At 39.3% G+C, this 25,000-nt stretch overlaps 1 protein-coding gene across 1 annotated transcript in view; it reads right to left on the reverse strand.

Annotated features, from left to right (window-relative positions):
* Positions 1-24,830, reverse strand: part of LOC137629248 (probable glutamate receptor) — a 27,418-nt gene extending 2,588 nt beyond the window's left edge. The window contains exons 1-8 of the mRNA XM_068360512.1: positions 24,694-24,830; positions 24,186-24,276; positions 21,334-21,664; positions 10,037-10,275; positions 8,079-8,259; positions 6,583-6,682; positions 5,174-5,303; positions 4,257-4,335 (exon numbers count right to left, since the gene is read on the reverse strand). Of these exons, the coding sequence (XP_068216613.1) occupies positions 4,257-4,335; positions 5,174-5,303; positions 6,583-6,682; positions 8,079-8,259; positions 10,037-10,275; positions 21,334-21,664; positions 24,186-24,276; positions 24,694-24,830 (1,288 nt within the window). The remainder of the gene's footprint in view (positions 1-4,256; positions 4,336-5,173; positions 5,304-6,582; positions 6,683-8,078; positions 8,260-10,036; positions 10,276-21,333; positions 21,665-24,185; positions 24,277-24,693) is intronic.
* Between the last annotated feature and the right edge of the window lie 170 nt (positions 24,831-25,000).

The following is a 25,000-nucleotide window of genomic DNA, read 5'->3' on the forward strand; positions in this document are numbered from 1 at the left end:
TATATGTGGTCAATCTCTAAAATAGTTTCTAAACCTAATTCAATCTGATACAATCCTATTTTAACGCCGTTGAAAATTCTGATTTAAATAATAATATTATCTTTACGGCATTGATTTTGTGAACGTGGAGATTAGTAAATTACTAAAATTCAAAAAGATATTAAATTGCTTATCATTCTACAGAAATTTCTCGAAGAGAAGATTTTTGTTAATATGCATTTCCATGTTAGTGTAAAGAATTATTCTACTTATATATATATATATATATATATATATATATATATATATATATATATATATATATAAATGTGTATATATATATATACATATATATATATATATATATATATATATATATATTTATATATATATATATATATATATATATATATATATATATATATATATATATATATATATATATTCTGAGGGCTTACCTCAAGGTAAAAAAAAAAGGATTGCGTATGGCCATAATCAGCAAAGCTGCACTAGTTAGGCCACCCATACTAGGATGGTTTTCTGTGAGCGACCAGACAAAAATCTCTCACCATCACCAATTCGCACTGGTCAGCATAGTGATGAAAATTGGCCAAACCCCGGACATGAATTGACATGTCTGAGGCCTTTGTCATGCATTGGGCTAGAAATGACTGCAATTGTTTATATATATATATATATATATATATGTGTGTGTGTGTGTGTGTATATATATACAGTATATATATATATATATATATATATATATATATATATATATATATATATATATATATATATTTATTTATTTATATATATATGTGTGTGTGTGTGGGTGTGTGTGTAAAACGAAATAGATTTTATTCTCAGTGAAAAAGTTAATTTAGTTAAAGATGTAAATGCTAAACAAGTTAAATTGGTTGGATCTAAGGAAAGAGAGAGAAAAAAGTAATTTTATACAAGAAAATAAACACTCCTGCAATAAGAGAAAAAATCTGATGAGTTTAGTTTAACTATACAAAATATGTGCTCCCAGCAACATGGTGAAATGGAAGCAAATAAAGAAGAAATGAACATTAATCTAACAAAATTTTTATTGGAATCAGCGCGTAAGATAGGGGGAAGTGTTCCTAAACAAGATCAAGTTCACAAAAAAAAAAAAAAAAAAAAAAATTAACGATTTGAAATGAGGATAAAAACCAAGAGAGATGAAATAGAATTAAAAGAACTATCCAAAACAATAAACAAATTTAAAACATAAGACATTCGTAAAGACAATCAGACAAAATTGAGGAAACACTAAAGAAAGTAGCAAGCATCAAATTGATGAAAAGAAGACTTGGAATAGGGCGCCAACAGATATTTGCTTTTACGGATGAAAATGGAAATATTATCAACTAAGGTGATGGAGGACCCAGGCCTACATGGCAGAGGACTGTGAAGCGTGAAGTAGGAGATGATGAATGGAAAAGTATTGATTTAAAAGCTCAAGATAGAAATGACTGGCAAAATCTAACCGAGGCCTTTTGCGTCAATAGACGTAGGAGGAAATGGTGATGATGAAAGAGATGGAGAGATAAGAATTGCAGAGGATTGCTATACAATGCTATACAATAGTGATATAAGAATTGAATACCTGAGCCTCTTCACCTCTGCTATCCTCTTCTACGTCTGAAAGGCTTCGCGAGTCACCGGAAAATGAGGTATAAGTGCAATATGCAATTCCTTATAAAAGAGAGAAGATTGATCTCTGTGGGAGGAGCATCTGCCTGCTTAGAAAATTCAACACCACTTTTTCAAGACGAGACTTTCTGAGACTGTTTTTTTTGGGGGGAGGGGGAGTTTGTAAACGCTACAGTTAATGTTTTAAATTGCTGCAAAAGAACGGGAGAAAAGTGGCGTTGACCTTATTGGAAATCAATTGTGGAAAAGAGTTGTATGGTTGTAAGATCTGTTCCACCAATGTTTACTATAGAGGTTAAATTTTTTAACGACCAACACTCAGTGTCTGTCTTACTTCACATAGATTTATTCAGTATTCGTAAATGTGTTAACATTAAAATCTGAAACGTATGTTTTGGTAGTAAATATTATTATTACCTCCGCCAACGAAATTGGAAGGAGGCTATGTTTTCGCCCCGGATTGTGTTTTTTTTTTTTTTTTATTTATGTATGTGTTTGTTTGTGAACAGCTTCCTGTCCACAGTTTTAATCCTAGAGTAATGAAACTTGTAACTTGTAAAAAGTTGGAAATGATGACATTTTAGAAGGTCAAGGTCAAAGGTCAAGGCCACGGTCAAGCAAAATGTCCAATTCACGTAATCAGCCATAAGTTTGGACATCATTGTCACAGAGACTTCAAACTTGGTTCATATTTGAGTGGATGAAAATCCACAGCAATTAATATATGTTAAGGTCAAAGGTCAAGGTCGAGCAAAAGGTTGAGAAATTAACTGCCGCAGCGGAGGTCTGCGCTCTACTGAGTGCCCCTCTAGTTATTATTATTATTATTATTATTGTTGTTAAAAGGTAACCTACAATCTTAGTTGGAAAAGCCGGACTTTAGAAGCTCAAATGCTCCATCAGGGACAATAGCCCAGTGAGGAAAGGAAACAAGGAAGGAAATAAATAAACTACAAGAGGAGTAATGAACAAACAAAATAAGACATTTTAAAATGTTACTTAACGATAAGCCTCTCTTGTTTGGTGATTTCCATCACATCTAAAATCAAACCATTGTTCTCTAGTTTTGGGTAGTGCCATAGCCTCTATACCATGGTTTTCCACTGTCTTGGGTTAAAGTTCTCTTACTTGAGGGTACACTCGGACACCCTATTCTATCTTATTCCTCGTCCTCTTGTTTTGTTGAAGTTTTTACAGTCTATATAGGAGATATTTATTTTAATGCTCTTACTCTTCTTAAAATATTTTATTTTTCCTTGTTTCCTTATTCCAAGGGGCTATTTTTACTATTGGAGCCCCTGGGCTTATAGCATCCTACTTTTCCAACTAGGGTTGCAGCTTAGCAAGTCATAATAATAAGGTAATAATAATGATAATAATGATACGCAGGACTATTCTTCCCATTTTTAGACCTTAGGCTTATAGCATTCTGCTTTTCCAACTAGGGTTGTAGCTTAACTTGTAATGATAATAATAAAAATTATAATAATAATAATGATGATAATAATAATATTAACCATAATAATAATAATAATAATAATAATAATAATAATAATAATAATAATAATAATAATACACTGGACTATTCTTCCCTGTTTGGGCCCTTGGGCTTATAGCATCCTGATCTTCCAACTAAGGTTGTAGCTTGATTGATTGATTGATTTGAGGTGTTCTGGCACCCTGACATCTAAGGGCATTGATGCCAAGAGGTTGTAGCTTAGCAAGTAATAATAATAATAATAATAATAATAATAATAATAATACTAATAATTCGTTGTAGATGTTATCAACAATGTAGATTAAGTGTCTGGGAAGTTTGCCAAGACTCGCCTTTAAGTAACTCCTGGGGTGACGTAATTATAATTAGTATCAATTCCGAATACTTTTCATGCTTCTGTAACATGGTTGGTAGCTCCTATTGCCTTTCATTTCAAGTGTCTGTGGTTTGATATTAACCTTCTGGATATATATATATATATATATATATATATATATATATATATATATATATATTAATCATATTAAAATTACATTCTAAAGATACAGCACTGTTTCGACAATACTTGGGTTCCATAAATTTACAATTCCTTTTATACATCAGCTTTTATAAATATTACGATTGTGTTGAGATTAGATTCTAAACATAGAATGTACTGTATATACATTTATTCGAGATATTGCTTTAGAATGATTACTAGATTAGTGCAATTTGATATTTCTTAATCTGTTCTCAAGTACAAGATTGAAAAGTGAATTTTAGGCAAAAAAGTTGAGGGTATAGCCCCCAGCCCTCCTACTCCTACACCCATATATATATATATATATATATATATATATATATATATATATATATATATATATATATACATATATATATAATATATATATATGTGTGTGTGTGTGTGTTTGTATTATAAAGTTTTTAAATATCAATAACATGAGGATTATTAAGTAAAAATGTTATATGAAGCATATATTTTTCACTACATTATATCTAACATTTTGATCACAGGATATATGTATAATTCCTTTGTCGCAACCATTTTTTTGAAGGCGTAAATTGTCATTGTAATGTGAAATCTTCTAGGACGAATAACCTGCATATGCCAGTCCGACCTCCATGATCAGACATACCAGACTGACGATACAGCCACCAATGAGTATTACAAACATTCCCTGGAATTGAAAAAGAGGAAATTAAAAAGGTTCAGAGATTCCAGGAAAAATAAGCCACTCTCCCTGATGACGTCATGGCCGATCATGTCTCCCACGTTATTTTTCCCTGTTGGAGCCCTTTTCCAGCTAGGATTGTAGCTTAGCAAGTAATAATAATAATAATAATAATAATAATAATAATAATAATAATAACAGCGTTCACAACACATCTCCTTAAAGTGATTATAAGTTAGTATTGAAATTTATAAGGTGTATTGTAACCTCTGCTAACGTAGGAGACAATGTGATTGGCTATGACGTCATCAGGAGATAGGCCTTATTTAGCTTGGAGACAACGTGACTGGCTATGACGTCATCAGGGGTTGGGCCTTATTTTGCCCGGAATCTTTGCAGCAGCTATAGTATGTATATATGGTCAGTCTCTAGGCCAGGGTATTGTTCTGGTTGATAGGCAATGTCACTGTCCCTTGCCTATGCAATTCATGATAGGCCTTTAAACCTTTAAATTGGTCATTCATTCCATGTGAATGATCACAAAATGAATGATCACAGATAAGGAAATTAATTTTATTCAATTATGCATACAGTAGATGTATAACTCGAGAGAGCAAAAATAACCTTAGTTTACACAAAAGAATAATTATCCCATACTCATATTCCAGAGCAATCATTATTCATCAGAAATAAAACCTACAGAGAGAGAGAGAGAGAGAGAGAGAGAGAGAGAGAGAGAGAGAGAGAGAGAGAGAGAGAGAGAGAGAGACCTATATCTATTCTGGGGACAATGAACACTTCTCCCAAGCACTTATATTTTCCAATTGGTGTACAATTTCCTTACCCAGATATTTCGAATTGAGAGCGTCGCTTGAACAGCAACCTTGGTTGGTGCTTTGGCGCAGGAAGTCGAGTTTGGAACTGCATTTCTTAGCCAGTAGTCATAAAGGCCACCTTCTGTTATTCCCTTTACTCTGTAAAAGAGAGTCTTGTTAATACAGCATAAGCGGGAAGAGACTTTTTCTTATGATTTACTTTCCAAAAGTCCGGATTATTATTATTATTATTATTATTATTATTATTATTATTATTATTATTATTATTATTTCTTGCCAAGCTACAACCAAAGTTGGAAAAGCAGGATGCTACAAGCCCAGGCACCCTGGCAGGGAAAGCAGCACAGTGAGGAAAGAAAACAAGGAAAAATAAGATATTTTCAAAACAGCAACACTGGGAAGGATTTGATTTAGGGAAGGGGTAGCCACCTTTTTGTTTTTCTGTACCCCTTGGGCATGTTAAGAGATTCTTGTATACCCCTAAAACTGAGGATTTTAGGATTACAGAAGAATAGTAAAATTGATATTGTGATCTGATATCATTATTCAATCTCAATGCAAATTGCATTTTGTATTATGCAGTACTGGATATTCTCTCAGATCCAATATACTCTCTTCTAGGAGATGGACACTCCAGTCAAACCATAGTTCTCTAGTCTTGGGTAGTGCCATAGCATCTGTACCATGGTCTTCCACTGTCTTGGGTTAGAGTTCTTTTGCTTGAGGCTACACTAGGGCACACTATTCTATCTCATTTCTCTTCCTCTTGTTTTGTTTAAGTTTTTATAGTTTATTTATGAGATATTTATTAATGTTACTGTTCTTAAAATATATTATTTTTCCTTGTTCCTTTTCACCACTGGGCTATTTTCCGTGTTGGAGCCCCTGGGCATATAGCACTCTGCTTTTTCAGCTATGGTTGTAGCTTAGAAATTAATAATAATAATGAAGTTAACTCGTCAAGGGATACATTGGAACTGAGATAATACCCATTGTAACTGGGGACACATTAACCTCAGGATGAGAACCCATGAGTTCTAGGACATATTACATTACATTACGTTAAATTACATTTGGTGACTTATAAGGAAAACTATTTTAGAACATAAAAGTGTTAACTACTTCATTATGATTGACATTCTCACATTACTTCTACGAGATTGTAGTTTACATAAATTTATCTTAAGATAGCTATTTTCCAAAGGCTTAGAATATAGCTAGGATCGTCAATATATGTCATAGTTTAGCAATTATCAATTCCTTAAAAAAAACTTGAAACCATTAAAAAGAATAATTTGGAGAGGCATCAGAAAAAGAGCGTCCAAAACAGGAGTTTTCCAACAAATATATCTTTTATTGTCTTTGTCTATATATTCATAAAGGATTTCTGATAATCTTAGATTCAATAGAGAATTACCTTTTGTTTATAGCAGGGCCAAATGGACTGTTGTTTTGAAGAATCATAGCAAATGTGAAGGGTAGGAACATCTCCTTTGACATGTAGAATTTGCAGCTTCCTTAGAAACAAGATATTGGTTGGTTTAGCTCTATAGACTTGTGATCAGATACCAATAGAGAAAGTCTTTTTGTGATATGAATTGACAAGCAACTAATCAAGGTTATCAAGTCAATTCTGAGGAGAAATCAAAGTGACAATCGACTACTGATACCAAGGCAGAGCGAATTCTATATTAAGAGGATTTGCTGATGTTATTGTATCGTCTGATACATGTTCACGTTACAATTCTTTGATTTCTTGCCTATTCTGTAAACCTAATTTCATTGACTTCATCTTCAATATATATATATATATATATATATATATATATATATATATATATATATATGTATATATATACATATATATATATATATATGTATGTATATATATTAAATATATACATATATTATATATATATGTGTGTGTATATATATTTATATATATATCCATGTATGTATGTATCTATCTATCTATCTATCTATATATATACATATATATATATATATATATATATATATATATATATATATACATACACACTGCATATATAGCGGCCACAGAGATTTCGGGTAAAATAGGCCCCACCCCCTAAAGAGGTCATAGCCAATCATGTCTCCTGCGTTAACAGCTAACGTTGGAGGTAACGGGATTGGCTAAAATGTCCTTAAGGGGGAGGGGCTTAATTTTGCCCAGAATCTTTGCGGCGTTTATAGTGTTGTTTACTCGTAATTTTCTCAAAACATTAAATCGAATGCTGATTCCCTATACGTTATTACTTTGTTTTGAATAGAAATACACATGTAGATACTGAATGGCTTTCTGTATACATTCATTACATTTTTTTCTGATGTTTTATTCTACCAATGACTGTACATTTGTTCGTACTCTCATTGTACCATATAATATTGTCAAGACCTCTAGCAATATATCAATCCTGTTGAAGATGTCATGAGACGAAACTAGTCAGGATTCACTCAGCATTTTCTCTCTCCCTGTAGTTTATTGCATCTTATCATGTGATTCTTTATAGTAAATACATACATATATATAAATATATATATATATATATATATATATATATATATATATATATATATATATGTGTGTGTGTGTGTGTGTGTGTGCGTGCGCGCATAATAATCACCGGGAAACATGATGCTCAGATGCAAAAGAACCACAGAGAAAATTAGAATAGAAAATATAAGGTTAAGTCTTGACTAGTTTCGTGACACCTCTTCAGAGGACTGATTGATTTATTGAATAAGGTCCCTTTACATTACATATGGTACAGTAAACGTACCACCATACATAGAGATTTTTACAAAACAATGCTCCACTCCCAAACAAGCTACCTGGCCTATATTCTCAGGTGTGTGTGTTTGTGTGTGGAATGGAAATGACTTATAACCAACCTGTGTGAGTAAAATGTTGGGCCATGAGCATTTTTAAGGCAAGATCTTCCACCACGAGCACGTGACTTCCTTTCATGACCTGTGTCGCCATAGCCGTCGGGTAATCGGTCGAGCTGAGGTACTGAAGGCGGTCTTCGTGTCGCGTCTCTGCCACGTCATGGAAGATTCCGGACTGCGAACTCTTTGCATGGAAAGAAGATCCAAAAAGTAACACACACAAAAACATATCCAACTAGAAAAGCCCTAGGAGAGTGCAGACCTCCGCCATGGCAGTTTATTTCGCGAAACCAGCTTGCCTTTCCCAGAATTGATTGATCATTTCCAGCTCTTTACATAACAGTTTAAAATCCCTGCAGGTTTCATTACATTGCGATTGAAATTGTGGCCATATGGTTAAGGACTGGAATTTGACCATTTCTTTGACCTTGGACTCGACCTTGACCTTCGACCTTAATATGTATTAATTAGCGTGGATTTTCATACACTCAAATATGAACAAAGTTTGAAGTCTATGTGACGACGACGTCCAAACTTATGGTTGATTACGTGATTTGGACATTCTGCTTGACCTTTGACCTTGACCTTTGACTTTGACTTTCCAAAATTTAACAATTTGTAGCTTTTTACATAACAGTTAATCCCGGCAAGTTTCATTTCTCTACGATTAAAATTGTGGCCAGAAAGCTGTTCACAGACAAAACACGCACACAAACAAGTACACAAGCGGGGTAAAACATAACCTTCAAACTTCGTTGGCGGAGGTAAATATTCTGTGCTTGCTAATGGGTAAACAATTTCATTCAAGCCTTTAATCTCACTATTGAATTCTTGTATAATATGTGATATATATCACATGAACTATTGACTTTTTAAACTGTTAACTAGGACTGTTTTTGTAGCATTTCAAAATATCAATTTAAACACCTTCATCATTTTTTCCTGAATATTTTTTAAAATGAAGGTGGTTCGAAATGTGGTGAAATTAAAGAACACAAAATAAAATTCTTGAAATAAAATAGAGAAAATGTTAATTGATTATTCAAGGTAATATATCTATAGTGTCTACTTTCATGTGGATAGTTTTAAAATTCGTATTAACCATTGTAGCTAATGAATATCACGTTAAATGTCAGACATCTAGATTTTATAATAAATCTTACAAAAATTGAGCTTTGGAGAGGAAAACTGAGGTAAATTCAGCTAATTTCTTCCCAAGAAAGATTATTATACCAGAAATTTCTGACATTGATGTCTGATGATCATAACTGGAAATTCTTTAACGTCCTCCTCCTATAGACAGGTTGTTACATTCGTCAACGAAGTTGGAAGGAGGTTATATTTTCGCCCCTGTTTGTCTGTTTGTTTGTGAACAACTTCATGGCCACAATTTTACTCATAGTGTAGTGAAACTTTGAGGGATTAATTGTTATGTTAAGACGTGGAAGTGATTCAATTTTGAAAGTCTTAGGTTAAAGGTCAAGGTCGAATAAAAGGTCGTTTGTTAGTGAACAGCTTCCTGGCCACAATTTAACTCATGGAGTAATGAAACTTTCAGGGATTGTTATGTTGAGACGTGGAAGGGATTCAGTTTTGAAAGTCCTAGGTCAAGGTCAAGGTCGAATGAAAGGTCGTTTGTTAGTGAACAGCTTCCTGGCCACAATTTTACTCATAGAGAAATGAAACTTTCAGGGATTGTTATGTGGCGACGTGGAAGTGATTCAATTTTGAAAGTCCTGGGTCAAAGGTCAAGGTCGAATAAAAGGTCCTTTGTTTGTGAATAACTTCCTGGCCACAATTTTACTCATAGATTAATGAAACATTCATGGATTGTTATGTTGAGACGTAGAAGGGATTCAATTTTGAAAGTCCCATGTCAAAGATCAAGGTCAAGAAAAGGATCGACCGTAATAAGTTGCTGTGTTGGAGGTATGCGCTCTCATTTAAAAATGTGTACATACCATCAAGTGTTGTATATAAGCAGTATTTCCTTCCCACAACATTGTGACGCCTTTGTCTTCCACAACATCCCCGAGGCCCTGGTAGGGCTGAGACACGTATCGAACGGCCAACAGCGACATGAGGTTGCAGCTGTAACTCTTCACCAAGACAAAAGTGGCGAGCATCCAGCCTCCCAACACAGCTTTCTCTTTCCAGCCGTGAATTATGCGATGATTCATATCTGTAGATAATCCACAAGCTTTCAATCGAAATGAAATTACACATAATCATTCTTACTTGTGATTTTATTAAGAGAATTATGCCAAATGAAGTAATTGGCAAATCATTAATACTTGATTTGAACATGCTCTTTAACCCTTTCACCCCCAAAAGACGTACCGGTATGTTCTTGCAAAACACAGTTATTTACATGTTTTTGCATATTTTTGATAATTTTATGAGAAACTTCAGGCATTTTCCAAAAGAATGAGACCAACCTGACCTGTCTATGACAAAAATTAAGCCTGTTAGAGCCATTTAAAAAAAATATATAGCAAATTGTGCTCGAAATTTAACCTTACCTTGGGGGTAAAAGGAAACAGCTGTGTTCAATAGAGGGTTTTTTTTTTATAATAAAAGGCAACTGACTGGTTAGAAACAGTCTATTTTTGAGATTTGGGAAAAACAACTGTGATCTGAAAGCTTTTTTTTTTTATATTGCGAGATGGTTGGGGCATACTCTTCGCACTCCCAAGAGAGATTAGTTCACCAAACTTTTAACTGGGCTCCCCAAGGCTCTAGAAGAGTTGGAAGACCCAGGCCTACATGGCTGAGGTCTATGAAACTTGAAGTAGGAGACAGTGAATGGAGAAGTATTGATTTAAAAGCTAAGGATAGAGACGACTGACGAAATCTAACCGAAGCCCTTTGTGTTAATAGGCGTAGGAGGAGATGATGATGTTTACAATATATTTTTCTTTTAAATGGCCTCCACAAGGCACTAGAAGAGCTGGAAGGAACAGGCCTACATAGCTAAGGGCTATGAAGTGTGAAGTAGGAGATAATGAATGGAGAAGTATTGATTTTAAAGCTCAAGATAGAGACGACTGGCGAAATCTATTTAAGGCCCTTTGCGTCAATAGGCGTAAGAGATGATGATAATGATAAACTTAGCAATCACTTCAGAAAGCGGTAATTTATAGCTGCAAATTACTTTGATTGTGCATACTGTAGAGGCTTAGTAAAGGTAGAAAGTAAAATATGACAGAATATTTTAGACTACGAACAAAATTTAATTTTATTTGGAGCCCAAATCTCACGTTGATATTCATCATCATCATCATCATCATCATCTCCGCCTACGCCTATTGACACAAAGGGCCTTGGTTAGATCTCGCCAGTCGTCTCTATCTTGAGCTATTAAATAAATTCTTCTCTATTCCTCACCTCCTACGTCACGCTTCATAGTCCTTAGCCATGTATGCCTGAGTCATCCAACACTTCTAGTATCTTGCGGAGCCCAGCTGAACGTTTGGTGAAGTAATCTCTCTTGGGGAGTGCGAAAAGCATGCCCATACCATCTTCATCTAACCCTCACCGTGATCTCATCCACATATGGCACCTGTGTAATCTCTCTTATAGTTTCCTTTCTAATCCTGTCCTGCCATTTCACTCCCAATAATCTTCTGAGGGCTTTGTTCTCAAACCTACTAAATCTTTTGGATATTGTTTCATTGTCATACCACGACTCATTTCCACAGAGTAACACCGATCTCACTAAACTGATATATATATATATATATATATATATATATATATATATATATATATATATATTTTTGGGATCAAGCCATGTCGTCCTGATGGAAGTTCCTATAGGGTAGCTTCCTAGGGTATATTACAACTACGGCGATATTCCCAGAGAATTTACCTTAAGGTACCAGAATTCTAACTCCTGGAGCGAGTATCCCTCGTGAAAGGGATATCGCGACATATCAGAGGACGTATTCTAGACACGTCACATGGCAATCTACATCCTGGACAGAGATTTCGTCTCGTAGGAGGTGATTGACGAGATACGAATTCGGGAAAGAAAAAGGGGAGCCGCTCCCAAGGCTTCCCTATCCCCCGATTCGTATGCGTGCCTGGCGCCAATCCTGGCGCCATCTGTATTCCTTTTTGCGTAGCTTAACAACTCGGTGTTTTTTCCTGTTTTTCTCGCAAATCTTGGATTTATTCGGCTTTTCATGGCTTCTCCGTCTTCGTTGGCCTCTGATAAGTTGAGTATAGTGTCTGTTATGTATAAATGTAGGCTCTTGGTAAAATTTTGAGTGATTAATAGGATTAATCTTTGATACAAGAGCCGTAGCCTACCAGAGGTGTCCTGGACACTGTCGCTCGCTAGGTATAAATTAGTTAGTCAGAGCGACATTCCTGGTTGTTTTGCTTTAATAAATTTTAGCTATTTAGCTTTACATAGGATTTCCTTTCGTGCTTAGTATTATTTGGCGAAGTATTCGCCATTCTGGCCTACGCTAGGCCATGTAGCCTAGTCGTTTGGTCCTAGTACTTCATGCATGATTTTGGTTTTTCCGAGTGTAATTAAAATTTTATTGAAGCTTTAGGCTATATTTTATACATTTTAGACTGTGTGGAATATTTCCAAGATTGTATACGTGTGAGTTTCGGTGAATTAGGTAATCGATTCTCTTGGTGCCTAGGCTAATTGCTTATGGAGCCTTAGTATACTTTATCATACTCCCCGGTTGCTTTCTTTTCTTCGGAGAAGGTATGCAATCCCTTTCCCTCTGTTTAAGCCTTGGGCTTATCCCTAAGTGGTTTTTTCCGAATTTATTTTCGATAAAACTATACTAGGGTGTTACTGTACCTTCCTGTTCCTGTAGTTATGGTTCAAGAGGGACAGAACAACAGAGTTTTTAGTCTGAGTCTGTGTTGTCTGGCTTGGGGCAGAGTCCCCCTCGCTGACCTAACACATACAAAGGGAGCTTAGCTCCCTTAGGTCACTACCGAAGGTTTCTGTAGTTATGATTCCTTCTTTTGTGATCTACCAGACTAGTCCTGTTGCTGTTCTCGGGGGAGGATAAGTTCTTCCCTTGGGAGTAGCAACGCCTTCCTTGCTTTGGTGCTCTGGAAGCTGGCAAGTATTGCTGGCCTTTCCCCTTAGATCTCCCTTAGGCTAAGATAAGTTTCTTGGCTGCGGGTGATCTGTCACTAAAGCAAGGTTGGCAGGACCCTCTTGTCCCTTCCCCCTCTATCTCCGTAATGGCCTAGCCATTACTGTACTGTACCTTGCCGGCCGGCAGAGCTGGCCGGCAGGGGTCTTACTGTACTGTACGTCGTTCTACTTCTGGACCTAGTATAGGTTGGGATGTGGAATTGACTCAGCCCATTGCCGGCCGGCAGAGCTGCTGGCCGGCAAGGGTCTTATGTTTTCGAGTGCTGCCCGGACCTCTCTTGGTCCCTCATCCATGCCTGCCGGCAGAGCCGGACGGCATTGGTCAAGGAAGCCTGAATTAGTTTCTCCCCTTCCTTATATGCACTCTTTCGGTTGCCGGGCTTGGAGGTTGTGTACACTCTTATCCCGGCATCCATTCTATTTTCTTCTAGTGCTGTACCTGTCCCGGCTGCCGGCCTATGAGGCCGGCAGCCGGGCAGGTGTAGTCTTCTGGTTCTTTTGCTGCCGGCTGGCATCGGTCTTGTACCTTTGCCGGCCGGCTTATGTCAGTCCTTGTCTGCCGGTCACCAAGAGTGTGGCCGGCAGCTGGGTACTACCTTGTGTAGTTGCTGGCCGGCAGCCATTGCCGGCCAACACTGGCTGTTACCGGCCGGCAGTTGCTGCCGACCGGCACAGGCATTTGAACCAGAGTGCTGCCGCCCTATAGCTGTTAAGTAGTATACTTTAAAGCTAGTTGTGGTGTGTGCCGGCCGGCAAAGGCAGGCCGGCACACATCCCCCTATACTGTACTAGTATTCTTCTGTATAGCATATACAGTAAGAAGAAAACTATAGTAAAGGTTTTGGTACAGCACTGTATCTTCTAACACTATTGTGTTTTCTTGCACAGCCCTTTGCTGTTGCCCTCAGATAGGAAGCTGAGTTCTTCCCTGTCTATTAGCCAGGATTTTAAAATCATTGCTTAGGTGTGAGCTCCACCTGTTTCCTCTGGAAACCTTGCATTGGTTACTCTAGAAGAGATAAACCATTTTGATTTTATTATCTGGAAGGCTGCAACAATGGGCTGTGAGGGAAACACAAGTGTGTGTCTTTCCTTTATGAATTGTTATGCTATACTATGCATATCCAGTGATACATAGTTCACTTGATACTCATGGAAATTTCTTCTCCTTACAGGAGGACCCTCCGAAGTGCGGAAATGTTTTCTGCAATGTCCGCAGCAAGAACCTCTGCGGACATGAGTGTTGTAGGAGACACGCAGCATGCGCTGTCTCCAAGGATGATCTCCAGTATTGGGACCCTCAGGTATGTACTGTATGCACTAACCTGATTACTGAGGCTTTTGATTCCCCTAGAACGGCGGAATCAAGGGATATAGCAAGGGAAAAGCTTCGTACTTGGGTAAGGGGCTTCAAGAAGAACACCTCTGGCCCTTATCTTCCAAGTGAGAAGATGAGGGCGTATCTTTTTCCCCAGGCATCAGCTGATGCAGTGATTCCCCAACCTCAAGAGGAGATCCCTCAAGATCAAGTCCAGGTGGACGTGGAAGTCGCAGTCGCGATGCAAGACATCCAGTTGGATGACAGGATGTCTGACCTGGACGAACGTTTGGAAGAAGACCTCCTGGCAGTAGGTCAGGATGAAGTTCAAACCCCGGATGTCGTAGAGGATGAGGTCGACGAGGTGTCGGCTACTCCGGTTCAGATGCCGGAGCCTATCCCCTCAACATCGGCTGGTCTCCCAGTAGAACTGGGACAGGCCCTCTCTTCGATTGTTGGAATGATCCAACAAATGCAGAAGGAGAATCAGGAGAAGGCGGCTGCAATGGAACTGCGTATGCAGTCCCTGGCAGAATCACATGGGCCCCGGAAAAGGCTCAATGTGAAAGACCTTCCCATATGCTCAGATGCTAACCCATGGAGGTATGCTGAGCACATGCCGATGACGACTGGAAAGATCGTCATCTCGGATAAGCTGGGTTCAGTTCCCCTAGAGGAGGTAGAATTCTGGCCCAGCAAGGCATCATATCCGGACTGCTATGTCCGGCTGAGAAAAGAACCAGCTTCAAGGGAGGAGACAGAGCCGAAGGAGGTCATTATTATGGACCACGCTAAGGCTCAAGCCCTACTTTCATCCTCGATGAAAGAGAGGGGCTTCTCTAACTCGGAGGTAGCTGCATTGAGCAAGAAGCTCCCTTCTTTTGTGTCCTCTCCTGATAGAGCCTTCCCCTTTTTACAGAAAGGGTTTGCGGCTGTCCTAAAGGCAGTCGAGGCCGGCAAGCCTTGCCCCTCCCTGGAGGAGTGTAAACCCTTGTCGCTGGCCCTGCCTATGGACCACAAAGACTGGATGGATGTCCATCTGACATTCTCAGTGGGAAAGTTGGAGGCTGATATTGCCGGACGGCAATTCGGAGAGGACCTCCCCAAGCTGTCCGACTCTCTTTTACGAAGAGAGTTCGAGACAAAAGAAAGACTGGCTGCCTCAATGTCTCATCAGACTACTCTTGAGACGATGGCAAGTGACCCCAAGGTCCATGAAATGTTCATGGTAGTGGCTAAGTCTCACCTAGCCACAGTGACGAAGGACCTTTATGGCTTCGTCAAGGCAAGGAGAGCTTGCAGGGAGTTCGTGTTCACCGGGGCTTCGGTGAGACACGAGCCAAGGAAGTTAATCTCCTCCAACATTTGGGGAAAAGACCTTTTCCCTACCGATGTGGTCAAAGAGGTTGTTGATAAGGCCGCCGTGGAGAATAGAAACCTTCTCCAGAAGTGGGGCCTGGCTATCAAAAGAAAATCTTCCCCGGATGAGGGTCCTTAACCAAAGAGGAAGAATATGAGGACTAGGCTACCGTCTCGGCCAGCTAAGCCTTATAGACAGCAACAGCAACTGCAATTGCCATTGCCTCCAGTGCCCCAGATGGTGGCACAAACCCCGACTACTTTTCAGTGGGTACCCCAGGCTGTGCCAGGTCAGTCAACCACATTCACCCCAACGTTCGAAGGACAGTCTTCTTCCTTTCGTGCAAAACCTAGAGGAGCAGCCAGAGGCTCGTCTAGGCGCCCCTCAAGGGGAAGGGGATTCAGAGGTGGTCGTGGTCAGGGAGGCAAGACCTCAGGACGGCAGTCCAAGTGAAACGATACCGGTAGGAGGGAGACTGATGAAATTTTGGGATCGCTGGACCTTCGATCCCTGGGCCCAAAGCCTACTCAAGAATGGACTGGGCTGGAGCTGGTACAGCACTCCACCCCCGTGCCTTCGGTTTTTCCAACACTCCACCCCCGTTTTGGAGGAGTACGTTCAAGAACTGTTGGAGAAAAAGGTGATCCGAAAGGTGAAGTCCATCAAATTTCAAGGGAGGCTGTTTTGTGTTCCCAAGAAAGACTCGGAAAAGCTCAGAGTCATTCTGGACTTGTCGCCACTCAACAAGTTCATAGTGAATTGCAAATTCAAGATGCTAACACTGCAACACATAAGGACCTTACTGCCCAAGAGGGCATACTCAGTCTCTATAGACTTGTCAGACGCCTATTGGCACATTCCAATCAGCCGTCGACTCTCCCCCTACCTAGGGTTCAGGCTACAACGGAGACTGTACGCCTTCAGAGCCATGCCATTCGGGCTAAACATAGCCCCAAGGATTTTCACGAAGCTTGCGAGCGCAGCTCTCAAACAATTACGCCTAAAGGGAATTCAGGTAGTAGCCTACCTGGACGACTGGCTGGTGTGGGCAGCATCCGAGACCGAATGCTTGCAAGCTTCCAGTCAGGTGATCCAGTTCCTAGAGTACCTAGGCTTCAAGATCAACAGAAAAAAAGTCTCGACTTTCTCCATCCCAAAAGTTCCAGTGGCTGGGAATCCACTGGGACCTTTTGTCACACAGCTTCTCCATCCCGACGAAGAAAAGGAAGGAGATAGCGGGCTCTGTCAAGAGACTTCTAGATTCCGAAAGGATATCAAGACGCGAACAGGAGAGGGTACTAGGCTCTCTCCAGTTTGCTTCAGTGACAGACCCAGTGCTAAGAGCACAGCTAAAGGATGCAACCGGAGTTTGGAGAAGGAATGCATCAAACGCGCGAAGAGACCTGAGAAGACCAGTGCCGCCTCGGCTACATACTCTTCTCAGACCTTGGTCCCAAGCCAGACATCTAAAGAAGTCGGTTCTTCTTCAGCCACCTCCCCCGTCGATGACGATTCACTCAGACGCCTCAAAGGAGGGATGGGGAGGTCACTCTCATCGGAAAAAAGTCCAGGGGACTTGGTCCAAGCTATTCAGGACCTTTCATATAAACTTTCTAGAAGCTATGGCAGTGCTCTTTACCTTAAAGAAAGTCTCCCCGCGTCACTCGATCCACATAAGATTGGTGATGGACAGCGAGGTGGTTGTGAGATGCTTGAATCGACAAGGGTCGAGGTCACCACCTCTCAACCAAGTGATGTTAGCCATTTTCCGATTGGCGGAAAAGAAGAAGTGGTACCTGTCGGCAGTTCACCTTCAAGGAGTCCGCAATGTGACAGCGGACGCTCAATCCAGGTTCACACCGATAGAGTCGGAATGGTCCTTAGACGCAGGATCATTCTCCTTCATTCTGAATCAAGTCCCAGAACTGCAGATAGACCTCTTTGCGACGAAAGACAACAAGAAGTTGCCCCTGTACGTGTCCCCGTACGAGGACCCCTTAGCGGAAGCAGTGGACGCAATGTCCCTCGACTGGAACAGATGGTCCAGGATTTATCTGTTCCCTCCTCACAACCTTCTGTTGAGGATCCTCAACAAACTGAGATCCTTCAAGGGGGTAGCGGCAATAGTGGCCCACAAGTGGCCGAACAGTATGTGGTTCCCCTTGGCGTTGGAACTACAGATGAAGTTCGTGCCGCTACCACATCCAGTTCTGACCCAGCGAGTCCAGAAGTCGACTGTCTGCGCTTCATTACAGAAAACCCGGACCCTGCAGCTCATGATTTTCTCGCCCTTGCGGTGAGAAAGCGTTTCGGGATTTCGAAAGCCAGCATAGACTTCCTAGAGGAATATAAGTGCAAATCGACTAGAAGGCAATATGAGTCATCTTGGAGAAAATGGGTGGCCTTTGTAAAGGCAAAGAATCCGCAGGAGATCTCAACAGACTTCTGCTTATCTTTCTTCATCCACCTCCATGGCCAAGGGTTGGCAGCTAACACGATTTCAGTGTGTAAATCTGCTTTGATGAGACCCATTTTATTTGCCTTCCAGATCGACCTAGGTAACGAGATCTTTAATAAAGTTCCGAAAGCCTGCGCTAGGCTCAGACCTTCAGCACCTCCAAAGCCCATCTCATGGTCTTTAGACAAAGTTCTTCACTTCGCCTCCCTGTTGAGCAATGAAGAATGTGCGTTAAAGGATTTGACGCAAAAAGTTATTTTCCTATTTGCACTCGCGTCCGGGGCCAGGGTTAGTGAGATCGTAGCCCTCTCGAGAGAGGCAGGTCGTGTTCAGTTCCTGGATGGGGGGGATCTGAACCTGTTTCCGGATCCTACGTTTCTCGCCAAGAATGAGTTACCCACCAACAGGTGGGGTCCCTGGAAAATCTGCCCTCTGAAAGAAGATGCATCTCTATGTCCAGTAGAATGCCTAAAGGTCTATCTTCGTAGAACTTCAGACTTCAAGGGTGGTCAACTATTCAGGGGAGAAACATCAGGCTCAAATTTATCTCTGAATCAACTCAGAGCGAAAATCACATATTTTATTCGCAGAGCGGATCCTGACAGTACACCCGCAGGTCACGATCCGAGGAAAGTTGCCTCATCCCTAAATTTCTTTAATTGTATGGATTTTGAACATCTCCGTTCATACACGGGCTGGAAGTCTTCCAGGGTGTTCTTTCGCCACTATGCGAAGCAAGTAGAGGAACTTAAGAGATCTGTGGTAGCAGTGGGTCGTGTAGTTAACCCTACTGTTTAACTGTGCGAGGAACAGTGGTCTTAATTGGGACGATTAAGTCCAGGGTGAGTTTGTAGGTACATACTGTACTACAAACTAAATGAGGGCACCAAGTGCCCATATAGACTGTTCCTTCTTTCAAAGGTGAACCTAGCATAAGTTCAGACATGTGTGCCGAGCGTTTCTAACGCTAACGTGATTGATTTGTAATACAGACTTTCTGACTTGATACCTCGGTATCTTATTAAAGTGGTGTTTAATGGTTTTTCTTTCAGATAAACAAGTTCTGTTTACTATCATACTTATGCTTAAAGTTTTGGGTTATCCTCTTTTATATATATATATATTTGTTGTTAACCTGTCCGTTTATTATCTGTCAATAAACTTGTTCTTGAGAACCTTGCGTCTCTTTCACCTGTGTCAATTTATTGGTATAATTGAGCATTTTAATTCTATGTATCTTATCTGGGATAATTCTGATAGAATTGTTCTGTTATGCAAGCTATGTTGCATTGGTTTATGTAGTCCCCTAATGGGAGGACTCCGTCCCATAAAGGGACGAGGGCGGTTTTATTAGTTTCTTCCTATGCGGATATAAACCTTTGTCCAATACAAGTATTGTGCGGATTACTGGTCAATATATATTGACGCAGTGGTTCTATACAAACTATGCTTTACTTAATATAGGGCGAGACCACTATATTAGCTTGCCTGGTATTCATACATAGATATATGTACTCTTCGAGACTTTCCAGAGTCTAGTAGGACTCTTCCCTGTAGGGGGCAGGAAGCTCTAACATAGTTTATAGTTAGTTGAAAAGATGTATAACGGTAACATCTTAGGTCTCTAGGTCTAGTCGACCGGAAAAAAAAAAAAAAAAAAAAAAAAAAAAAAAAAAATTACCTCCGGGGAGTATGGCACGTTCTGAGAATCCACAGATACAGTAATGCTCTGGTACACTTCCATCAGGACGACATGGCTTGAGCCCAAAAAACGGATTTTGAGCGAAGCGAAAAATCTATTTTTGGGTGAGATGGCCATGTCGTCCTGATGGACCCGCCCTTGCCTTTCTAAGAAAGGGCTGTAGGACCCCTCCCTACATACAGTATCTGTAGCACCTCGTGTACGCTACAAGGAATACAGATGGCGCCAGGATTGGCGCCAGGCACGCATACGAATCGGGGGATAGGGAAGCCTTGGGAGCGGCTCCCCTTTTTCTTTCCCGAATTCGTATCTCGTCAATCACCTCCTACGAGACGAAATCTCTGTCCAGGATGTAGATTGCCATGTGACGTGTCTAGAATACGTCCTCTGATATGTCGCGATATCCCTTTCACGAGGGATACTCGCTCCAGGAGTTAGAATTCTGGTACCTTAAGGTAAATTCTCTGGGAATATCGCCATAGTTGTAATATACCCTAGGAAGCTACCCTATAGGAACTTCCATCAGGACGACATGGCCATCTCACCCAAAAATAGATTTTTCGCTTCGCTCAAAATCCGTTATATATATATATATATATATATATATATGTGTGTGTGTGTGTGTGTGTGTGTGTGTGTGTGTATATACATATATATATACAGTATATATATATAGATATATATATATAGATATATATATATATATATATATATATATATATATATATATATATTAAAACATTAAAAATCGTGTGCGTTCAAGAAGATACCAAAGGCCAGTGCATCAGAAAGATTTTACCGATGAATATTTTGATAAGCAAAAAATATCTTTATCCATTGTTTTGTATTGTTCTTAAAGGCTTGAATCATAAGTGTAATAAAAAGCATATTTAAGGAATAGTTTATCCAAGTGAAGGCCACATATTACCATCAACTTAACGGCTTAACATACCGTAAAGTTAATATTACTAAAATGAGACTTTGAATAGCTATAAGAAGTAATTCATCATATCTTGTGTTTTGTGTGCTCTGTGCGAGGCGCCATTTAGGTGATAACTGAGAGACGAGGTGAATGCAACCAAATTTTCTTAAACAAGTATTGAGTTTATATACAGTACCTTGCGAGCATGAACGTCACAAAAATTCAAACGTGATAAAGCTTGTGTTAACATGATAACACATGTTTGTCTCTTAACAGTACAGGGAAGAGCGAGTGATAAGATAAAAAAAAAAACAGTTACAGTGAATGAGTGTGTATGAAACACGTGTGGTACAGCTCTCACCTTGCTGTAAGAAAACGCGCAAATAGTTCGAAGTAGAGGAGACCCCTTTTACACAAGATTCTGCAGAAGTGAACGAACCAAAAGGAAACAATTTAGCTGTGACTAGTACTGCCACGAGACACAAGAAGGTTGCAATCCACACAGAATAAGTGAGAGGGTTAGCAAATGCCCAAGGGTCCACAGCAGTCTCGCCTAGCTTCGCTCCTATCCTTACGTAGTCGATCAGAAGAGGGGCAGTATAGTCGACCACTTGCGTTCGGGCAAGCGTTATGGCGAGTGGTCCGAGCGATATGTGAACTTCCTGGAAATACATTTCAAGATGTATACTTTCCTGTATATGAAAGTATACTAATTATATTATGGACAGATTTAACAAGAGCATCAAAACAGAAATCTGATGTTGGTTATTGGATGATTGCTACTAATTATATTTTATCATCACTGAATGTTCTTTACATACAGTAAAGAGTACAGAAGATCCCCCACAAGACAATTCAACTTACAAAAATTTCGACCTAGAGAAAATTCACCTTACAAACAATTCGACTTGTAAACATTCAACTTACAAACAATCCAATTTAAAAACAATTCAACGTACAAACATTCGACTTACAACCCCCACTAGACAATTCAACTTACAAAAATTCGACTTAGAGAAAATTCACTTTACAAATAATTCGACTTGCAAACATTCGACTTACAAACAATCCAACTTAAAAATAATTCAACCTACAATCATTCGACTTACAAACAATCCAACTTAAAAATAATTCAACGTACAAACATTCGACTTACAAACAAATCAACTTATAAATATTCGACTTACAATCAATTTCACTTACAAACCGCTTCTTGGAACCTATCAAGTTGAGGACCTTGTGAGACCTTGGGTTTAGATGACCCTATTATATTTGAAACCATATCAATGCTCGAGCATCAGACATGGTTTGGTGGAAGAGGATACCTTTGATAGAATGCATTGGAGAGGACGCATCAGGCAACCGACCCCTTAAAGGTCGCTCATGAATGGCAGAGGCAAGGGACATTGCCCTATCGAGCAGGATAAAGCCTTAGAGACGGACCATCTATCGATATGATTAGCACCCAAGCCCCCTCTCCACCCAAGCTAGGACCAAGGAGGGTCAGGCAATGGCTGCTGATGACTCAGCAGTTAGACCTACAGGTTCCCCCAAACCCCAGCATCCTTAACTCATAAGGATGGTGAGTTGCAGCGACCAAAGGAACCTACGAGTTTGAGCGGGACTCAAACCCCAGTCTGCTGATCACCAGGCAGGGACGTTACTGCATAGGCCACCACAGCCCTAATGTAGGGATAACGGTGAGGAAGAAGAAGATATCAGTATTCGAATTAAAGTTCACTTCATAACCTTACCCTTCCCATGGGCGATGTTTTAAACTTTTATAAGAATTCGAATTTAGGTCATCATTTCACGATATTTTTTGTAAAACCTTCTCAAGTTATACCATGACTGCAATTTGATACATGAATGTCACTCTTAATAGAAATTGTCATAATTCTTTTCTCCCTATTCATATATTTTGCATTTAATTGGCTTTTATGAAATATATCATACAAAATGTTTATTGATATTTCGTATGTTATACCGAACTTCAACATATTTATTTTTACTTGGAATTTTCTTCGAACTTTGCTATCTTATGGTGAGTTTTCAAATTCAGAATAATATATTATTATTATTATTATTATTATTATTATTATTATTATTATTACCAGCTAAGCTACAAACCTAGTTGGAAAAGCAGGATGCTATAAGCCCAAGGGCTCCAATAGGGAAAATTAGCCAAGTGAGGAAAGGAAATAAAGAAATAACTAATGTACATGAAAAGAAATAAACAATTAAGATAGAATAATTTAAGAACAGTAGCAACATTAAAACATCTCTCATATACAGTATACACTATAAAAAGAGATTCATGTCTGCCTGTTCAACATAAAAAAATTTGATGTGAGACGAAACTTGTCAGGATTCATTCAATATTTTCATTTAAATTCTGCAACCAAACAAAAACACTAATGAAATCTCATTGGTATCTGAGGATTAACGTGACGCAAAGCTTAGGTCCCTTCACTCTATTACGTCACCAAGTGGCAGTAGTTATTAATCTTTGTCAATTTGGTATAGTTGTTTTGTTTTGGCTCTGTTCAACATGGCTACATTTCAATTACGTATCATGTAAAGGTCTTTCATGTATGGCAGAGGCAAGGGACAGGACAATGCCATAGAGATTGACCATATATGCATATGATCAGGTACATATATGCAGATGACCTGTGCATTTCCAAACAATCAGAATCCTTTACCACCATCAAAGAATGATTGTTAAGCACCCTGACTACCCTCTCAACTTACTACAAAAAGTGGCGCCTCAATGCCAATCCATGCAAAACACATGTTTGTGCCTTTCACCTGAACAGTCACCTGGCAAACAAAAAGTTACAGATCAAAGTGGGCCGCGAAGAACTGGAAAATCATCCCTACCCAGTCTACTTAGGTATTGCCCTAGACAGAACTATCTCCTTTAAAGAACACATAAATGAAACCAAACATAAAGTAGCAACCAGGAACAACTTCCTCAGCTAACTTGTCAACACCAGCTGGGTAACAGACCCTGTATGTATATACAAATTTACATACACACACACACACACACACACACACACATATATATATATATATATATATATATATATATATGTGTGTGTGTGTGTGTGTGTGTGTGAGAGAGAGAGAGAGAGAGAGAGAGAGAGAGAGAGAGAGAGAGAGAGAGAGAGAGAGAGAGAGAGAGAACTTCTAAGTTGAGCCCCTTACCTTCCTGGCGGCTTGTCCTACCATTCCCGTCCATGATCCATTGGGCAACAGATATCCCCAGCCTCTGTCCGGTGGCCGAGTTAACCCATACCTGAAAGGAGTATTTTATTGAGTGAGAATAAGTGAGGATAATCACTTGGAAAGAGTCTGCAACTTATCTAAAAGTTTAAAACTATAAAAAAATATAAGTGAAAGAGCTTCCTATTGTAGCTCAGTAGGAGATAGGACTGGCGTCTCCATATATTTCTTTGATTTAGCCTTAAAAGAAATGTTTATAATTAATAGGAAATGGAATTAGGCATAATTTCTAATAAAGCATTAGACCACACTGTTGCTGATCTGCAGAATAATATTTTGAGATTCTCTGTCTCTAATCTTGCTGAACACTGTCTAAGAAAAGGATTTATATTTGATAGCATTTTTTTACATTTCACAGTATATTTATATCGAAATATAACTTGATTTATAAGAAGATTAGTCTTTAATAAAAATGTTTCTTTCCACCCACGTGAAATTCAAACTGAAAGCGAGGATATCTAGCAAGGTGATAACAGGGCCAGAAAACCTCAGCTTCGTGCCTCCGTTCTCTATGTCTGGGACTATCTCAAGACTTAGGTGAGGGGGATACTCCTCTCCTGTGACCATGATCTTTCCTCCGTCCTGCAGTCTGCACAGAAGAAGAATGGAAGTTCTTAATCTATTTTATGTTGTATGTACACACGTACACAAACAAACATACAGTATATATGAGGTTTGATAGAATTGGTAGAAGGTTGTTGCAAGCAGGGTAGAATTTAAACACGGGTAGTAAAGCG

This window comes from Palaemon carinicauda, chromosome 37, assembly GCF_036898095.1.
Source record: "Palaemon carinicauda isolate YSFRI2023 chromosome 37, ASM3689809v2, whole genome shotgun sequence".
Taxonomy (NCBI): Eukaryota; Metazoa; Arthropoda; class Malacostraca; order Decapoda; family Palaemonidae; genus Palaemon; species Palaemon carinicauda.